At 43.3% G+C, this 19,818-nt stretch overlaps 1 protein-coding gene across 4 annotated transcripts in view; it reads left to right on the plus strand.

Moving 5' to 3' along the window:
• Positions 1–17,764, plus strand: part of SMARCAL1 (SWI/SNF related, matrix associated, actin dependent regulator of chromatin, subfamily a like 1) — a 66,205-nt gene extending 48,441 nt beyond the window's left edge. For 3 of the 4 annotated variants that reach the window (XM_021923966.2, XM_031651498.1, XM_031651499.1), the window contains exons 14-18: positions 2,068–2,170; positions 9,483–9,665; positions 11,320–11,420; positions 12,732–12,828; positions 17,479–17,764. In XM_021923966.2, the coding sequence (XP_021779658.2) occupies positions 2,068–2,170; positions 9,483–9,665; positions 11,320–11,420; positions 12,732–12,828; positions 17,479–17,718 (724 nt within the window). In that variant the 3' untranslated portion in view covers positions 17,719–17,764. The remainder of the gene's footprint in view (positions 1–2,067; positions 2,171–9,482; positions 9,666–11,319; positions 11,421–12,731; positions 12,829–17,478) is intronic. The other variant, XM_031651500.1, reaches the window with a different exon arrangement.
• Positions 17,765–19,818: the final 2,054 nt, after the last annotated feature.

Below are 19,818 nucleotides of genomic sequence, written 5' to 3' on the forward strand. Positions count from 1 at the left end.
TGGTCAGGCTGGTCTCGAACTCCCGACCTCAGGCGATCCACCCGCCTCGGCCTCCCAAAGTGCTGGGATTACAGGCGTGAGCCACTGCGCCCGGCTTGCCCTTTTCATTTATGACCCTGTTACGGAGCTCATGAACTCCAGATGTGGTTTTTATGGCCTGGAAACTTTTCTCCCAGAAACACATCTGAGTTGCCCCCGCCAACCCATTTCTCATGTGCTGTGGAATAACAGATGGCAAGGGTGTGCGTTTCTCCCTTGCTCCCTCAGCTCAGGACCTGCAAAATTCAGTCCACCGGGTGCCTCTCTCTTCAGATACTGCGCCCGGAGCCACCCATTTCCCTTAGAAATTTTAAGTCTCTCTACCACCTCATAAATAAACTTTGGTCATACCTTATATATACTTTCTCAAAATTCTATATACAATAAATTGTATAGTACTTTGTAGTTTCCAAACATTTTTTACACCTGCGAACTCATTTCACATTTACAGCATCTTTGTGAGATCACGTAAGTCACACTGGCTCCGTTTTTAAAAATGCAGACACTGAGTAAATCTGTGACTCTGGCCCTCAGAGTCACACAGCTAGTCAGTGGAAATTAGACTGTACGTCTTCAAAACCCCAATTTCCTCAGCCAGTTGTTTTTCTTTTCTTTTTTGCTGTTGTTTGTTTTTTCATTTTAATGGGCATCTTTTAATAAAAAAGCCAAGGTTGTTGTGGTAGGCAGATATTTCAAGCCTAGGAACTTGTAGAAGGTTATAGAACCACAAAACTGTGTATGAGATATAGAGGGGATAGAGGCATTAGGAAAATTGGGGCCTGTGGTTATTATGAGCTCACCAAGTGGATTTTGTGGCCTTGTGACTTTTTGATGCTGTAGCCATAAACTTTTTTGCTTATATCATGGCAAATTTTATGTCTCTCAAAATAATTAAAGTAAATTCTATTAGTATGAACAGTTCACAAATTGAACTCAAATCTGGTGCCCTGGTCAGTCATAGTGCTGTTTGAAATGACTCTTGGATGTTTACAGGGCAGTCCACGTACCCTTCCCCCACCTAAGACATATCCTTCTTTAAGGAAGGTAGAGTCTGTTCCCCGCCCAGACGCACCCATGGCTGGTGATGGCTTCAGCGAAGGAGCTCACTTGCCACTACTGGGCTTACCTCTTTGGAATTGTGATCCCTCTTCAGGGAGCTACCAGGGGAGAGGGGGACCCAGCCAGGGTCTCTTAACCCGGTGACTTCCCACCCCACTGCTCCCTGAGGGTAGCCACCTTAAGGCCAAGCGAAAGATAAGAGGTGGGAAGCTTGCCAGGTGCGGTGGCTCACGCCTGTAATCCCAGCACTTTGGGAGACCGAGGCAGGCAAATCGCTTGAGGTCAGGAGTTTGAGACCAGCCTGGCCAACATGGTAAAACCCCAATCTCTCCTAAAAATACAAAAATTAGCTGGGCGTGGCGGTGTCCATAATCCCAGCTACTCAGGAGGCTGAGGCAAGAGAGTTGCTTGAACCCGGGAGGCGGAGGTTGCAGTGAGCCGAGATTTCAGCACTGCACTCCAGCCTGGGCGACAGAGTGAAACTCAGTCTTAGGAAAAAAAAAAAAAAAAAAAAGGTGGGAAGCTAAGAAAAAACACAGTGGATGGAACGGAGAAGTAAATTAAAGGTAGGCCAAACAAATGAGATCCTTCTCTCCATAGTCCTCTGCCTTGGAAGAGAATTTATTTACTACTGACTTAATTACTGGCCCTGTCATTTGAGGTCTAAAGTGGGAGGAGCTGGAGATCCTTCCCGGAATGTCTCTTTAGTATTGTATATGTCTCAATGTTTAGCTTCTAGAAATCTGTGTACTGTCAATAATTCCTTAGTCCCCTCCCTAAGTACTTTCAGTTCTACAGAGGACACTCTAATTTGTATATAAAACACATTATGATAGTCGGAGGTAAAGTGAAAACTGTTGATCATCTTCTGTGATCCCAGATAATAAGAATGTTTCAGTAACATACCAGAGACACATAAAACATAAGAAGTATATGTTTAATCTGTTTTGTTGTCATTGTCAAATGCAGTGAATATATCTTGGACCTACTGGAAAGTGGAAGAGAGAAGTTTCTAGTGTTTGCACACCATAAGGTGGTCCTGGATGCAATTACACAGGAGCTTGAGAGAAAGGTGAGCTCCCTTTGAAATTCACTATGGGCTGCTTTTGCCATGTTCCAAGTTGTTCTGGTCAGGCTTAGATCAGATCCAAGCAAAGTGAGACCGATGGCTTCCGGAAGCATTGCTGAAGACTTTCTGAAGAACAGTTCTTCTTGTTTGTAGAACCACAGTGGGGTCAAAATGTTTCCCCAGCCCTGTCATTTTAACTTCCTCCATGCTCCAAATAGGTATCGCAGGAGTCTTGCTTTAGGAACGTCTCCCAGGGGCTGTTCATTATTCTGCATAAATAATTACAAAGTTGGCAAGAGAGGAGATAGCAAAATTGTCCTTTTGTATGGAGACAAGTATTTATGTGAATGTTTTCCTCTTTTCCTTCCTTTCATTCCTCCTCAGCACTGTCAAAGCACTTTTATTAATTACACGTGGCGGTGTGCAGACGTTAGAAGAGAGTTTTATGGCTCTCTTGGAATTGAACAAAAGGGATCTAGAAGGATTTCCAAGGATGTTTATGAAAACTGAACACATTTCATCCCCTTTTCATTTTGGTTAAATTTAAGGCAGTAAATTGCTCTTTGTCTTCCCTCATCATTTATTTTTATATAATATTTGAATATACATTAAGGATACAGAGAAATATACAACAAACACCCATGTATCTCCCACCCAGATTTAATAAATGAAAAGTTTCACTGTATTTATTTCAAGGTTGTTTTAGTTTTTTTATTTTGAGGCAGAGTCTTGCTGTGTTGCCCACACTGGAGTGCAGTGGTGGCAGGATCTCAGCTCACTGTAGCCTCCGCTTCTCAGGTTCAAGTGATTCTCGTGCCTCAGCCTCCCAAGTAGCTGGGACTACCCCACCTTGCCTAATTTTTGTATTTTTAGTAGAGACGGGGTTTCACCGTGTTCCCCAGACTGGTCTTGAACTCCTGGCCTCAAGTGATCTGCCTGCCTCGGCCTCCCAAAGTGCTTGGATTACAGGCATGAGCCACCACACCCGGCGTGAAGATTTATTTTTTTAGTAATAAAATACTTAGGTCCCCTCAGTGTTCTAACTCTATTCCCCTTCCATCTCTCCAGCAATAACATCACTATTATGAAGGTAATGGGTATCCTTGCCCTCCATGTTGTCATACTTTATTCTAGGAGTATGTATCTTAAGCAATTTATAGTCTCCTTTTTGCATATTTTTTAAAATTTAAAATAAATGACAGCATGGTGTAATTATCCTGCAACTTATTTTTTTCTCAGCATTGTTTTTGAGATTTTATGCTACATTACACATATAGTTCATTCACTGTAACTGTGGAATTGTATCTCATTGGACAGCTATACTGCAGTTTATCCATTCTCCTGCTGATGGTTGCTATTGTGTGAATATTATAGTAGGTGTATGTTTGTATCTATGCATTTCTTTATGCCTTGTGTATGTGCTTTGTGTAGGACAGGCATATTCGGGCATGCTCTTGCATGGTTATTAAATAGGCTTATCTTCGTACTAAGTGGTGTCAAATTGTTCTCCAAGGTGGCCATTCACATTTATAATCTCACTAACAACATATAAGGGTCCCTGTTGTTCTATGTGCCCATTAACACTGGTATTATCCGACTTTTTAATTTTACCAATCCAGAGATATGAAATATCATCTCATTCTTGCTCTAATTTGCATTTCCCTGACTACCAGTAAAATGTGTATCATTTTATTTATTTATTTATTTATTTATGGCCATTTTAGCTGTCTCCTGTGAATATTCTGTTTGTATCCTTTGCCTGTTTTTCTGTTGGATTTTTTTTTTTCTTATTGATCTAGGAAAATTCTTTATAAATTCTGGATATTAATGTTTTATCAGTTATCTTTTTATCTTTTAAATTTCTTTTGCTGGGGAGAGGCTCTCGCTCCATTGCCCAGGCTGGAGTGCAGTGGCTTCATCTCAGCTCGCTGCAGCCTCTGCCTCCTGGTTTAAGAGATTCTTGTGCCTCAGGCTCGTGAATAGCTGGGATTACTGGTGCGCACCACCATGCCCAGCTAATTTTTTTTTAAATTTTTTTAGTAGAGATGGGGTTTCACTATGTTAGCCAGATTGGTCTTGAACTCCTGGCCTCAGGTGATCCACCCGCTTCAGCCTCTCAAAATGCTGGGATTACAAGTGTGAGCCACCAGGCCCAGCTGGTTTAATTCAATTCTAATAAAAACTCCAACTAGATCTTTTTTTTTTCTTTTTTCTTTTCTTTTTTTTTTTGAGGCAGAGTCTGACTCTGTCTCCCACACTGGAGTTCAGTGGCATGAACACTGATCACTGAAGCCTTAACCTCCTAGGCTCAAGTGATCCTCCTGCCTGAGCCTCCCCAGTAGCTGGGACCTCAGGAATGTACCACCACGCCTGGCAAATTTTTAAATTTTTCTGTAGAGACGGTGTCTTGCCATGTTGCCCAGGCTGGTCTAGAACTGGGCTCAAGCAATTCTTTTGCCTCGGCCTACCAAAGTGCTGGGATTACAGGCATTAGCCACTGTATCCAGCCTCCAGGTGGATTTTTTTTAAAGGGAACTTTATACGGTTATTCCCACGAACATCTCAAAAAAAAAAAAAAAAAAAAGCAGGAGAGATATCTAAGCAACTATGAAAAAGAAGAGCAATGTTGGAAGACTTGACCCTTCAGATATTGAATATTAAAATGTGGCCGGGCGCAGTGGCTCAAGCCTGTAATCCCAGCACTTTGGGAGGCCGAGATGGGCGGATCACGAGGTCAGGAGATCGAGACCATCCTGGCTAACACGGTGAAACCCCGTCTCTACTAAAAATACAAAAAACTAGCCGGGCGAGGTGGCAGGCGCCTGTAGTCCCAGCTACTCGGGAGGCTGAGGCAGGAGAATGGCGTGAACCCGGGAGGCGGAGCTTGCAGCGAGCTGAGATCCGGCCACTGTACTCCAGCCTGGGCGGCAGAGCAAGACTCCGTCTCAAAAAAAAATAAAAAAATAAAAAAATAAATATTAAAATGTATTATAAAACACCAATAATTAAATGTCAGCCATGCTGGCCCCAGAGAGATGGCCAGATGGGTGGAAGAGAATAGATAGCCCTTTACCATAAATGGGAAGCAAATACATGATCAAGGAATTGTCACAAGTCCATTTTCAATTTCTTCAACAAAGTTTGGGTAATTGCCTGAATAATTGGGGGGTGGGGAGGGTGGATGAAACTTTACCTTACTGTTTACTGTATTAAATTCCAGGTGAATCAAAGATCCTTGAAACCGTGAAGTATTAGAAGAAAATACCAATGAACAGTAGCTGATCACTGGGTGGAGAATGACTTTCTAAGCATAAAAACAAAGAAATTACAAAGGAAAAATTGATTCGAATTACCTAAACAGATGGATTTTTTCTGTGATACGTACATATAGTGGTTAAATTTTTTTTTTTTTTTTTTTTTTTTTTTTTTTTTGTGAGGTGGAGTTTTTGCTCTGTCGCTCAGGCTGCAATGCTGTGGTGCAATCTCGGCTTACTGCAACCTTCACCTCCTGGCTTCAAGCAATTCTCCTGCCTCAGCCTCCCGAGTAGCTAGGACTACAGGTGCCTGCTACCATGCCCAGTTAATCTTTGTATTTTTAGTAGAGACAGGGTTTCACTGTGTTGGTCAGGCTGGTCTCAAACTCTTGGCCTCAGGTGATCCACCCACCTCGGCCTCCCAAAGTGCTAAGATTACAGGCATGAGCCACCATGCCTGGCCCACAGTGGTTATGATTCTCTTGTACATTTGTTACATTTTTGGAGAGCAGTTTGGCAGTAACTTAAGGTGTGCACTCAGTTTTTAAAATTTCACTTTAGGAATTTATCCTAAGGAAATCATCAGACTAGTCAGATTTATAAATGAGAATATTTCATGCTTTTTATAATATTCAATAATTGGAAATCTAACTTTTTATCAACAGATATACTATTAAATAAATTATAGTCCATTCAGCCATAAAATATAATGTTGATCAGTGGTTCCTAACTTTGGACATCACTGAACATGTAAGAACCTGAAGAAGCTCCAAAATTGAAGCTCTTGGTATCTGGTTAGTATGTATTGCTATCAGAAGATGTCCATACTATGGACAAAAAGCTATTGTATGTATAATAATTTTTAAAAATTGTCATGTTGTCTGGGCGCAGTGGCTCACGCCTGTAATCCCAGCACTTTGGGAGACTGAGGCGGGCAGATAACCTGAGGTTAGGAATTCTAGAACAGCCTGGACAACATGGCAGAACCCCAACTCTACTAAAAATACAAAAAGTAGCTGGGCGTGGTGGTGCATGCCTGTAATCCCAGCTAGTCAGGAGGCTGAGACACGAGAATTGCTTGAACCTGGGAGGCAGCGGCTGCAGTGAGTCGAGATCCTGCCACTGCACTCCAGCCTGGGTGGCAGACAAGACTCTGTCTCAAAAATAAAATAAATAAAGTAGTCATGCATAGAAAAAAGCCTGATGAATATATACCAGTATGTTAATGATGATTATCTCTAAGTAGTCATCATTATCTTTTTAGGTTTTCTGCATTTTTGCAATGAGTGTGTATTCTTTTTATAATAAGAAAATTTACATGTTTTTAAAAATAAAGGAGCATTTAGAAAACAACAGAAAATTAATAGAAGGAAATAAGCTAGGGAAACTATTAGCCACCTCTGTGACATACAAATAATAGTTTTTACATGTAAAGGTATTTCCTAACTCCCAGTAGGAAAAAAAAAAAAAAAGGGCAACCTGCATAAATAGATAGTTCATCAAAGAAATGACACTGATAGCCAATTAAACGATGCGAAAACACTCAATTTCACTAGTAATCAAGTTAGTGAAAAAAAGATTTTTTTTTTCACCCCATCAAGTCAGCAGAGGTTTTAAAAATGTGCGGGGCTCACTGTTGATGAAAGTGCACCAAGATGGACATGCTAATACATTAGTTATTGGAAAGCAATTTGGCAATAATACCAGCAGCCTTAAATTAAGTTTTTTCTTTTTGCTATTGTACTTTGATTTGTAGTCCAGTCTAAGAAAATCACCAAAAATTGGCATCCTCTTAAAAACTTTCCATTTTAATAGCATTATTGAGGTATAATTGACATGCAGTAAACTGCACATAATGTGTACAATTTTATAAGAATCAAGACAGGAAACATATCTGCCGCCCGCTGCCCCCAGCCCCAGAGTTTCTCGTGTCCCTTTGTAATCACTCCCTCCTGCCCCTTCCCTCACCCTCCCATCCCCAAGCCAACTCTGGTCTACGGTCTGTCACTGCGGATTTGTTTGCAGTTTTTTAGAATTTTATATGAATATGGAATATAAATGTGGAGAAAAGGACATTCAGGATGTACTTTTTTTTTTTTTTTTTTGAGATTTATCTGTGTTGTGTGTGTCACTTCTTTTTAGTGTTCACTCCTTGGTTTTCCTTTTTTGTTTTTTTTTTTCTTTTTTGGTTATCTAGACCTGCGGATATTCACTCCCTTTTAGATGCTGAATAACATCCCATTGTACATCGTCTGTTCACCTGTTGATGGACATTTACCAACACATCCTTTTCGGAAAAATTAGAGACCCCTAAATCTGCAGAAATAGAATGGTTAAATTATGCTGTTGCTGCATAATGACATCTTATAGGGCCATTAAAAATGATATTTTAGAACGCTTAATAATACAGTTTTACTTACAATACGTTTTATTGGGGGAAAACAGGATAGAAAACTTTTTATTTAAAAGATATATATACCATACACATCAAAAAAAGAGACAGGGAAAAGTAAATTGCTTAGATTACTAAATGTTTTTATTTTCCTTATCATGTTTATCACTAGCAAGAATAAATAAATGCCATTTAAAAGACAATAGCTAAACTAAACATGCATTACCATACAACACAACAATTGACTTTTGAGCATTTTTCTCTGGGAAATGAAAACTTAGGTTAACAGAAAAACCTGTACACAAATGTTCATAGCAGCTTCATTTGTAGTAGCCCCAAATTGGAATCAACTCAGATGTCCTTCAACAGATGGATGGTAAAACTATGGTATATCCATACCGTGGGCTACTTCTCGGCAAAAAAAAGGGAGAAAATTATTGATACAGGTAACAACTTGGATGAACCTCCAGAGAGTGCTGAATGCAAAGGTCCATTCCAAAAGGTTATATGCTGTGCAATTTATATAACATTTGTATAGCATTCCTTTTTCTTTTTTTTGTTTTTGAGACAGTCTCGCTCTGTTGCCCAGGCTGGAGTGCAGTGGTGGGATCTCAGCTCACCGCAACCTCCGCCCTGGGTTCAAGTGATTCTCCTGCCTCAGCCTCCTGAGTAGCCAGGATTACAGGCATGCACCACCATGTCTCACTAATTTTTGTATTTTTAGTAGAGGCAGGGTTCCGCCATGTTGGCCAGGCTGGTCTCAAACTCCTGACCTCAGGTGATCCACCCATCTTGGCCTCCCAGAGTGCTGGGATTACAGGTGTGAGCCACTGTGCCTGGCCTATAGAGCATTCTTGGGAGAAAAAAAAAAAAATTGGCCAGGTGCAGTGGCTCACGCCTGTAATCCCAGCCTTTTGGGGGCCCAAGGCAGGCGGATCACCTGAACTCAGGAGTTCAGGACCAGCTGGCCAACATGGCAGAACCCCCGCCTCTACTAAAAATACAAAAATTAGCCAGACATGGTGGTGCACGCCTGTAATCCCACCTAGTTGGGAGGCTGAGGCAGGTGAATCGCTTGAATCTGGGGGGGCGGAAGTTGCCATGAGCCACCGCACTCCAGCCTGAGTGACAAGAGCAAAACTTCATCTTAAAAAAGAAAACGAAAAAAAAATTTTTTAGAAATGCAGGTCAGATTAGTGGCTATCAGGAGCTAAGGACCGTGGAAAGGGGAGGGAGGTAAAAGGATCCTTGCAATGTTGGAATTGTTCAGTATCTTGACATTGGAGGTGAATACATGAAAACCTACCCAGGTGATAAAATTGTGTAGAACACACACATACAAGTAGAACAAGAAATCTGAAGATCAGTGGATTGTATAAAAGTCAGCATCCTGGCTGCGGTATCATACTATAGTTTTTATAGAATGTTACCATTGCGGGAAACTGGGCAAAGGCCTAAGAGGGATCTCTGTATTATTTCTTACAATGGCACCTGAGTATAAGCAATCATCTCGATACCAATTTCAATTTGAAAAGAAAATCTCTGAAGGCAGGGGCCTCTGCTGAGCTGGAACCTGGTTCCGTGTTTGAGCTGTGACTGGGTATGGTTTGCTCAGAAGCCCCCGGCCCGGGGCTGTTGCCCACCTTGCTTCTGCCCCTTGTTCCTACAGCACGTGCAGCACATCCGCATCGATGGCTCCACATCGTCGGCTGAGCGGGAGGACCTGTGCCAGCAGTTCCAGCTGTCGGAGAGGCATGCTGTGGCCGTGCTGTCCATCACCGCTGCCAATATGGGCCTCACCTTCTCCTCGGCTGACCTGGTGGTGTTCGCTGAGCTGTTTTGGAACCCAGGGGTAAGAGATGCAGAAGACTTGGATACCCCACTGGCATGCTCATGGCTGTGGGCAGGAAGCAGCGAGTGTCGGTCGTGGAAAGTGTGGTTTCCTTTTTATCCATTCATTATACTTCCCACAAGTCAGTTTTCACTTCCTTTAAGCACTTCTGTGTCGATCGGCTAGTTTCTTTCTTGTTTTTTTTCTTTTTTGAGACAGTCTCTTATCATGCAGGCTGGAGTGCAGTGGTGTGATCTCGACTCACTGTAACCTCCGCCTCCTGGGTTCAAGTGATTCCCCTGCCTCAGCCTCCCGAGTAGCTGGGATCACAGGCGTGAGCCACCATGCCAGGCGATTGGCTGGTTTCTAGATTTTCACAGCAACCTGTAGGATTATCGACTCCGTTTTATCAACAGGAAGGTTGAAGTCTTCCAGGGCTAGAAGGAATCTTAGACTTCATGTCTCATAGGAGGAAGTTAGGGCACCAAGAGCTCAAGGGGTGAGGCAGGAAGGACTGCACTGCCGTAACTGAAGAGGGACACGTGGTGGCACCAGGTTGCAGCCCAGACCTCACATTCCAGTCTGTGCCCCCTTCAGTAGCCATCGTTGTGAGCTGCTTTAACAATGGACCTCATGCAGAGTAACAGCAGTGAGTAGTTCCCTGGAGACCACTATTGGCCTTAGCTGACCAACTGAGAGCAGAGATAAAACATTTGTTTGAACTCATAAATTTTTCTGGTAATCTCCAGGAAGTTATATCCCCTTTAATATCTGATATTATGGCTTTTGTTGGCTACACATGAGGGACTACATTAATAATGGGTAGACCTTGAGGGTGAAGCCATTTTATAAAAGAAATAATGCTCATGATGTTAGGTGGTTTCTTTTTTTTTTTCCTTTTTTGAGACAGGGTCTTGCTCTGTCACCCGGGCTGGACTGCAGGAACTTATTGGCTCACTGCAGCCTTGATTTCCCGAGCTCAGGTGATCCTCCCACCTCAGCCTCCTGAGTAGCAGGGGACTACAGGTGCACACCTCCATGCCTGACTAATTTTTGTATTTTTTGTAGAGATGGGGTTTCGCCATGTTGCCCAAGCTGTTCTGTAACTCCTGGGCTCGAGCAATCTACCTGCCTCGGCCTCCCAAAGTGCTGGGATTACAGGTGTGAGCCACCACGCCCAGCCTTTAAGTATTTATTATAAGGCTTACCACTATATTAAACCACCACCCTATGCCCAAATCATGGATAGCCTCTCCCTTGTGTGTGATGTTTTTATTTATTTAGAAGATAACTTTTTATTTCACACAGAGAAGAAATGGAAGTGTGCAGGCCTCCATCACTGGCCCCTCCCCATGCAGCCTGATGGCAGAGCCTGTGCCTTTTCATTTGCAGCACCTAGCTCAGTGCCCAGCACCGAACGGCCACCTGCAGATCTTCTGTTCCAGATGCCAGTTCCCCAACCAGGGCTGTTTTGGGTTCTCTCTTTTGTTAAAGTGGCAGGTCATTTGTAGGTCTGAGATGGTGAAGTGCAGGTTATTTCTAGGTCTGAGACAGTGAAGTGCTTTGAGGAGGGAGGGTTGTGGTGGGGCTAGAAATGGGGTGGAGAGGCTACCTGCTATGGTGGGTGGAACTGCTTCAGGCCTTTACCTGCCTGTCTCGATTTCTGGACACACAGGTGCTGATCCAGGCTGAGGACCGCGTGCACCGCATTGGACAGACCAGCTCAGTGGGCATTCACTACCTCGTGGCAAAGGGCACAGCTGACGACTACCTTTGGTATGGTTTGGCTGCATGGCCTGGCATTTGGAGTTGAGCAAGGGTGGAAGCTGATGATATGTTTACTTTGCTCCCTAAGTGCTTCTGCTTTTGCTAAGTAAGGTCTTTAAGGATCTATAGAAAATTGACTAGTGGCCAGGCGCAATGGCTCACGTCTGTAATCCCGGCACTTTTGGAGGCCGAGGCGGGCAGATCACTTGAGGTTAGGAGTTCGAGACCAGCCTGGCCAACAGGGTGGAACCCGGTCTCTACAAAAATACGACAAAATTAGCTGGGTGTGGTGACGCACACCTGTAGTGCCAGCTACTCGGGAGGCTGAGGCAGGAGAATCGCTTGCACCTGGGAGGCAGAGGTTGCAGTGAGCTGAGACTGAGCCACTGCACTCCAGCCTGGGTGATAAGGCGTGTCTCTGTCTCAAAAAAAAAAAAAGAAAACAAAAATTGACTAGTAATGCCCTCCTGCTTTCATCATGACCATATTTGGCCTCCCTCACTAGTGTTCACTGGTGGCTTGCAGGGTGCATGTGGAATCTTATAGCAATAAGGGGTTGTGACTCCTTTTCCTGCTGGTCTGAGGCAGGGAGAGGTGCCGATTGTGACAAAATGTAGATGGAATTTAGTTTGTAAAACACCCTGTTCCCAGACATGAAGGCATTTGTTAGGACAGGGTGACAGTTTTTTACCTTTTATGATGTGCATTTATCTGGTGGGTACATCTTACATGGCTGCTGCTGGACCACAGGGAGGAAGTGGCTTACCCTGGACCATGTAGTGTACTTTGTTAGCAGAGCTGGAGTAAGATTTTCAACCTGGGGGTTTCTGTCTGTTACCTAAGTGAAAAATCTCAAAAAGCTTCTTCCCTTCATCTCCCTCTTCCTGATATTAAATTTCTTGATTATCTCATTCATTTCCACTGCTTGTCTCTGTTTCCAGCCTTATGACTAAGGAGTCTTCCCTTTGCAATGTGTGTGGGCCACTCCTACTTCCCTCTGTTTAGTGGATTCGTTAATTGGGCAGCTCATAACACTACCAGATTCAAAATTGTGTTGTAATGAGGCAGGATTTATTTCCTACACATCTTCCATTAGAAAGAATATGGAACCTGATGATATTCTTAGCCCTAAATTGGAGTTTTTACAAATGAGAGGGGGCAAATTTTTCAACATGGATGTTTGCGCCTTGAGAGATGCAAAGATGTGAAACTGTGAACAAGCCGTGGTCCCATAAGAACAAGGAGGAGGGTGGCTTCATTTTCATTAGTCTGGTGGTTCTGCACAGGTTGTATTCACTGCAGCTTATTTCTCCCCAACAGGCCCCTGATTCAAGAGAAGATTAAAGTTCTGGCGGAAGCTGGGCTTTCTGAGACCAATTTTTCAGAAATGACAGAATCCACTGATTACCTCTACAAGGTAATGCCAGCACATGGCTCTTCACCCCTGGAGCAGAGGGAGGCATTAAGCTGTCTGCCAAGTCTTTGGGTCCTGAGTAGGAGGATGTGAATCACTCCTAGGGACCTCCCCTAGCCCCAGAGCTGAAAGCAATGGCCTGCAGTCATTCTCAGTTGAACCATGCATGCATCGCTTTATGGGGAAGTGATGGCATTAGCTCCTACAGCTGCTGACATTCCCGCACAGACTCCGAATGCTGCCTCTTCAATCAGACCATTAGAAACTGACAAAACTCCCTATGGCAAATGTTGAATTGTTTCAGAAAGTACACAGCAACACCACACATAGGGCTGCCGCAGGAATGTGTCCCCAGCACAGAATGGGGAGTGTTTAAAATAGGATACTGGCTTCACAGAACATATTTTCCCCTCTGTCATTTTATTTTATTCTCAGTGTCTCCCAACTTGATAGAGAGGTAAACTGAGACATGGCAGTGCAGTAGGCTTGCACAAAGTCACAGGGCATGTGAAGCCAGCCCAAGGAAGAAGGCTTCCTGACTTGGCCCAGCATTCTTCTTTTGAGTTCAGCCCCTTGTTGTAGAGGAGTATAAGAGGCATCCCTCCATAACCAGGCAGGCCTTGTCAAAGGTGCTGAGGGGGAAGGCTGTTGCCTCTGGACGGGACAGCCCTGGGCCCATCATGCCTGCCTGGCCTCAGTGCTCCAGCCCAGTGGCTGCCACAGACTCTTCCTCCCCCACTTTAGTGAAACACAATGGAGGGAGCAAGAGACCCAGAGCCTTTCGAAAGCTTGTTTTCCTTCCCCAGCTTGGATTGTTGGCCAGAAGGTGAAAACTAGGAGTATGGCCTCCTCGAGCACAGCTCATGGTTGAATTGTTTCTGCCAGAGCTTGAATCAGGTCTGAGCCTCATGCAGAAAGGGGCCTTACGATAGCTTATCAGGAAAGTGAAGCACCTCCTCCTTCCTGTGAAATCACCATCAGAAGTTGAGTTAGGGCAAGTGTGGTGGTGCACACCTGTAGTCCCAGCTACTCGGGAGGAAAAGGTGAGGATCATTTGAGCCTAGGAGGTCAAGGCTGTAGTCAGCCATGATGGTCACTGTACTCCAGACTGGGCAACAGAGCAAGAGCCTGCCTCAAAAAAAAAAAAAAAAAAAAAAAGGAAAAGAAAAAGAAAGAAAAAAGTTTAAATAAATAAGAAGTTGAGTTAAATCTTATCGTTGACACCAAGACTTAAGACTCTCTGGATCTGCTCATTCACTTACATTTATTTAGCAAATAAATTCTTTCTTTGCAAGAATTTATTTGCTAAATATTGGGATAAATAAGACTCAGATCATATTTTTAAATGCAGATTGCAAATTATCCTTTCAGGCATATATAGTTAATAAGCCAATTTTAAAACAACCTTATTTTTAAGCTTTTTAAAGAACTGTCCAGTTCAGCTGAATGGTAAATGGTAACAGAGCCTAGGTTATCATATGCCTTTTGAAAAGAAAGAGCCTGAGCAGGTATAGTGGCTCAAGCCTCTAATCCCAGGCCGAGGTGGGCAGATGGCTTGAGCCCAAGAGTTTGAGACCAGCCTGGGCAACATGGTGAAACCCCCATCTCTACAAAAAAATACAAAAATTAGCCAGGCATGGTGGCACATGCCTGTATTCCCAGCTACTCAGGAGGCTGAGGCAGGAGGATTCCCTGGACCTGGGAGGCGAAGGTTGCAGTGAGCCAAGATCACACCACTGCATTTCAGCCTAGGCAACAGAGCTAGACCTTGTCTCAAAAAAGAAAAAAAAAGCCTAGTTTTAAAGGAGTCTCACTTGAACTCATTTATTCCTCCTTGCCTTTCTCTGACTCTAAATTAGTTAAGAATTTCTACCTAAAATATAAGTGCAAGGTAATATCAATGTTTTCTCAATATTTATTTTGATTAATAACTATATCAATTTATTTTTTAATTAAGATGGGGCTGAAAAATTTTAACAAACTACTAGAAAAAGAAAATGTTGCTTCCAATATAGGAGACAAAAGCAGAAGAGGTTATATCTCACTGAGATAGGCTTCCTTCTGAGAGGGGAAATGAAATATTAATCTGATCTTGGAACTCGCTTCCAATTAATTATGCATGCCCCAAGTTAGCATACAGTGTTGCCATCATCATAATCAAATGCACATTAGCAGCTTTTTCTACTTGGAATAGGCTGCCTTACAGGGTGGCATTTGCTTGACATTGCAGGCATTCAGAAAGAGGCTGATGAGGGCATCCTGGAGGAGGACATGTGGGTTATTTGGGGGTCAACCTTGATGATCTTTCATATCACTTCCCTCTCTGCAGGGCTGGGATCCTGAAAGGCTAGGAGATTTTGGGAGCAGGTTAATTGAATAATCTGAAGTTCTTAAGTGACAGGCTGTCATCAGTTTTCAAGGAACCCTCCTTCACCATTGTGGAGGGATTTGGTTAAGGAATAGTGAGAAACAGTGGCCAGCTGGCAAAGATCTGTACGCTGTTTGAAATGGAAAGAAACCTGAGGCAGGAAGTACAATTGAGCTGTTGCAAATCCATGCAGTACCAAGTGATGTGGCCCAAGTAAAGATGGTGCCTAGAAGGAGAGAGGAGGGAACTGATGGGGGGAACAAACTTGCATGAGCCGAGGACTCTGCCTGGATGATTTCCACCTGGGAGACTACGAGAATGCAGGTAGACTATAAAAAATAGACTTACAGGAAGAGAAGCTGCTTTGGGAGTATAGGAGAGAGATGAGAGACCATTGATTTTTTATATTTATTTATTTTTTGTTTGTTTGTTTGTTTGTTTTGAGACGGAGTCTCGCTCTGTGGCCCAGGCTGGAGTGCAGTGGCCGGATCTCAGCTCACTGCAAGCTCTGCCTCCTGGATTTACGCCATTCTCCTGCCTCAGCCTCCCGAGTAGCTGGGACTACAGGTGCCCGCCACCTCGCCCGGCTAGTTTTTTGTATTTTTTTTAGTAGAGACGGGGTTTCACCGTGTTAGCCAGGATGGTCTTGATCTCCTGACCTTGTGATCCGCCCGTCTCGGCCTCCCAAAGTGCTGGGATTACAGGCTTGAGCCACCGCGCCCGGCCATATTTATTTATTTATTTATTTAGAGACAGGGTCTCACTCTGTCACCCAGGCTGGAGTACAGTGGCACTATCCCGGCTCACTGCAACCTCCGCCTCCCAGGCTCAAGTGATCCCCCCATCTCAGCCTCCCAAGTAGCTGGAACTACAGGCGCACGCTGCCAACACCTGGCTAATTTTTTGTATTTTTGGTAGAGATGGGGTTTCACCATGTTGCCCAGGCTGGTCTCTAATTCCTGAGCTTAGATGATCCCCCCGCCTCAGCCTCCCAAAGTGCTGGGATTACAGGCGTGAGCCCTCGCAGCCAGCCTTATTTTTATTTATTTATTTATTTATTTATTTATTTATTTATTTATTTGAGACAGAATCTCCCTCTGTCACTCGGGCTGGAGTGCAGTGGCGTGATCGTGGCTCACTGCAACCTCTGCCTCACGGGTTCAAGCAATTCTTATGCCTCAGCCTCCCAAGTAGCTGGGACCACAGGTGTGCACCACCATGTCTGGCTAATTTTTTGTATTTTTAGTAGAGATGGGGGTTTCACCATGTTGGCCAGGCTGGTCTCGAACTCCTGACCTCAGGCGATCCATCCACCTCGGCCTCCTAAAGTACTGGGATTACAGGCAAGAGTCACTGTGCCCAGCTAAGAGATCATTTGATTTTAAACCAGTTTAGTTTTATGAAACTGTGGGATGTCAGTGGAGATATGGAAAATATACCTCTGGATTGAAAAATGGTCAAGGTTGAAAATTTAGATGTAAGAAAGATCGGCAGAGGGATGATAGTGATCGTGTGTTGTAGTGGTATCCACTGGTCATGGTTTTAACACTACACCATTGTCATCAATGTATAGATGCTGTTGGTAGGTATTTTGATTATTTGTAATTTAAGGTAATCAGAATAGGTACACATATCTACTTATGAATATGTTAAATATGTGTATGTTTTTCCACCACTTTGAAAATTAGGTATAAGCCATGGCTGAACACAGAGATTTGGAAGTCTAGGGGGCTGGGCACATGGTGGCTCACACCTGCAATCCCAGCATTTTGGGAGGCTGAGGTGGGCAGATCGTTTACACTCAGGAGTTTGAGACCAGTCTGGGCAACATTTAGTGAGATCCTGTCTCTTAAAAAATTTAAAAAATAAAAATAAATTTAAAAATAGAGATTTAGAAGTTGAATTACACCTTAACTGACCCTTAGTAGAGAAAGGCTTTGGAGGAAATGAGATCTTGAGTGCAGTATTGAAATAGTGATTTGGAAAGTTCAAAGGAAAACATTTCCAATGTAAATTATAGCGTGAGAGCAGCTTCTTTGCACTCACAATCATTTCTTTTTCCTAACCCTGTGAGTGCAGAGAGGGTAAGATGTCAGTCACTAAAACAATGAGGCTGCTTTAGTGATGGTTTGCTGAGATGATGTGCACTTGCCATCATGTAGCTCCCTGACACCATAAAATGTGTGGTCTCTCATCTTTATATTCTCCCATCACCCCAGTGGAGGAGAGTCAGTGTTGGAGCTTAGGTTCTTCCTTTTATCTTTTCTTTTCTTTCTGTGATGAAGGACCCAAAGCAGCAGAAGATCTATGACCTATTCCAGAAGTCCTTTGAGAAAGAAGGAAGTGATATGGAGCTCCTGGAAGCAGCAGAGTCCTTTGACCCAGGAAGTGCTTCAGGAACATCTGGAAGTAGTTCCCAGAACATGGGAGACACCGTGGATGAAAGCTCATTGACAGCCAGTCCACAGAAGAAAAGGAGATTTGAATTTTTTGATAACTGGGACAGCTTTACCTCTCCCCTGTAAAAGGGGCAAAAAGAAAAAAAATAAAAAGTATTTTAAAATCATGGAATTAAAATAAAGTAATGTATTTTGTTTTAAAACTTTTTGCACTTCTCTTGCCATTGCAGCAGTGCCTGTACCTGTGTCCAGGCTCAGCAGGAGACCAGGCCGAGCATCAACTTTCCATTCCTGTGTCATTATGTGTGGGCTTGCTTGGGGTCTTAACCTCTGCTCTTCTGGCTTAGGGATGGACACAGCAAGTCGTAGTAGTGGGTAATTCATGTTCTCTAAATAATGAGGTCCTTCCTACACAGTCCCCATAATCTAGAATTTTAAAATTTACTGGCTCAACAAATATTTATAGGGCACCTAATTTGTGCAGGCACTGTCCTAGGTGCTGGCAGTCATTCGTCCAACAAAAGACAAAGTATGAGCCTTTGTGGAACTTACACAGTGGGAGAAGCAATGGTTGTAGGTTCTCTTTTCCAATACAACTCTTCATGGACACTGAAATTTGAATTTTATTAATGTTCATGTATCACAAATTATTCTTTTTTTTCTGCCATTTAAAAATGTAAAAACCATTCCTTGTTTACCAGCTGTACAGAAACCAACAGTGGGCTGGAAGCTGTTCACTGCCCATAGTTGCCAACCCTGGTTTAGAGCAGCATGGTCCAATAGTAATGTAATGCAAGCTGCATATGTGATTGTAACTTTTCTAATAGAAGATTTCAATTTAAGATTAATAATATAGGGAGGCTGAGGCAGGAGGATCACCTGAGGTCAGGAGTTCAGGACCAGCCTAACTAACATGGAAAAACTCTGTTTCTACTAAAATTACGAAATCAGTCAGGTGTGGTGGTGCATGCCTGTAATCCCAGCTACTTGGGAGGCTGAGGCAGGAGAATCACTTGAACCTGGGCGGCGGAGCTTGCAGTGAGCTGAGATCACGCCATTGCACTGCAGCCTGGGCAACAAGAGCAAAACTCTTATCTCCAAAAAAAAAAAAGATTAATAATATATTTAACCCAATAGATTATGTTATTTCAATTTACAAACAATATTTAAAAATTATTAGTGGGAAATTTTACATTCTTGGGCTGGGCACAGTGGCTCATGCCTGTAATCCCAGCACTTTGGGAGGCCAAGGTGAGTGGATCACTTGAGGTCAGGAGTTCCAGACCAGCCTAACCAACATGGAGAAACCCCATCTCTACTAAAAATACAAAAATTAGCCAGGTGTGGTGGCACGCGCCTGTAATCCCAGTTACTCAGGAGGCTGAGGCACAAGAATCACTTGAACCTGGAAGGTGGAGGTTGCAGTGAGCCAAGATCGTGCCACTGCAATCCAGCCTGGGCAACAGAGCAAGACTCTGTCTCAAAAAAACAAATAAGAAATTGTACATTCTCTTTTCTGAACTAAGTCTGAAATGATGTATTTGACATGGGCAGCATCTCAATTTGGGCTAGCCACAGGTTTAACATGCCCAGTAGCCATATGAGACTGGTGGCTCCTGTGTTGGAGAGCTCTGGTTTAGAGAGTGATAAGGGAGTAGGATGTCATGTGGGGAAGAGCAATAGTTGATAATGTTGAGGAGAGGGACAGAATGATGCAGAGCTCATAGGCCATAGAAAGGAATCTGGGTTTAATTCTGAATATGAATGGAAGCCACCAAATGGCTTTGAGCAGACATATGAGGCAATCTGATTATATTTTTAAAACTTATAAAATTATTAAAAATATATATATATGTATATATATATATTCTTAAATAAAGACACAGCATTTCACTATGTTGCCAGACGGGTCTCAAATTCCTGGCCTCAAGTGATCCTACCACCTCGGCCTCCCAAAGTGCTGGGACTACAGGTGTGAGCCACTACGCCTGGCCCTTTTTTTATTTTTTATAAATATAATCAGGCCCAACATAGCAACACCCTGTCTCTATTTAATAAAATAAAATAAAAAGTATTTCACGCCAATGCATGTGCAGAAAATACAGCAGGAAAGGTGGGCAGAGGGAACGCTTAGGTAGGAAGCTATGAAGCTATTGTGACTATCCATGGGGTTGGTGCTGGAGTGTGGCTGAGTATGGGCTGCACCATGGAGGAGATGAGAAGTGG

The sequence above is a fragment of the Papio anubis genome, chromosome 10 (genome assembly GCF_008728515.1).
Source record: "Papio anubis isolate 15944 chromosome 10, Panubis1.0, whole genome shotgun sequence".
NCBI lineage: Eukaryota > Metazoa > Chordata > Mammalia > Primates > Cercopithecidae > Papio > Papio anubis.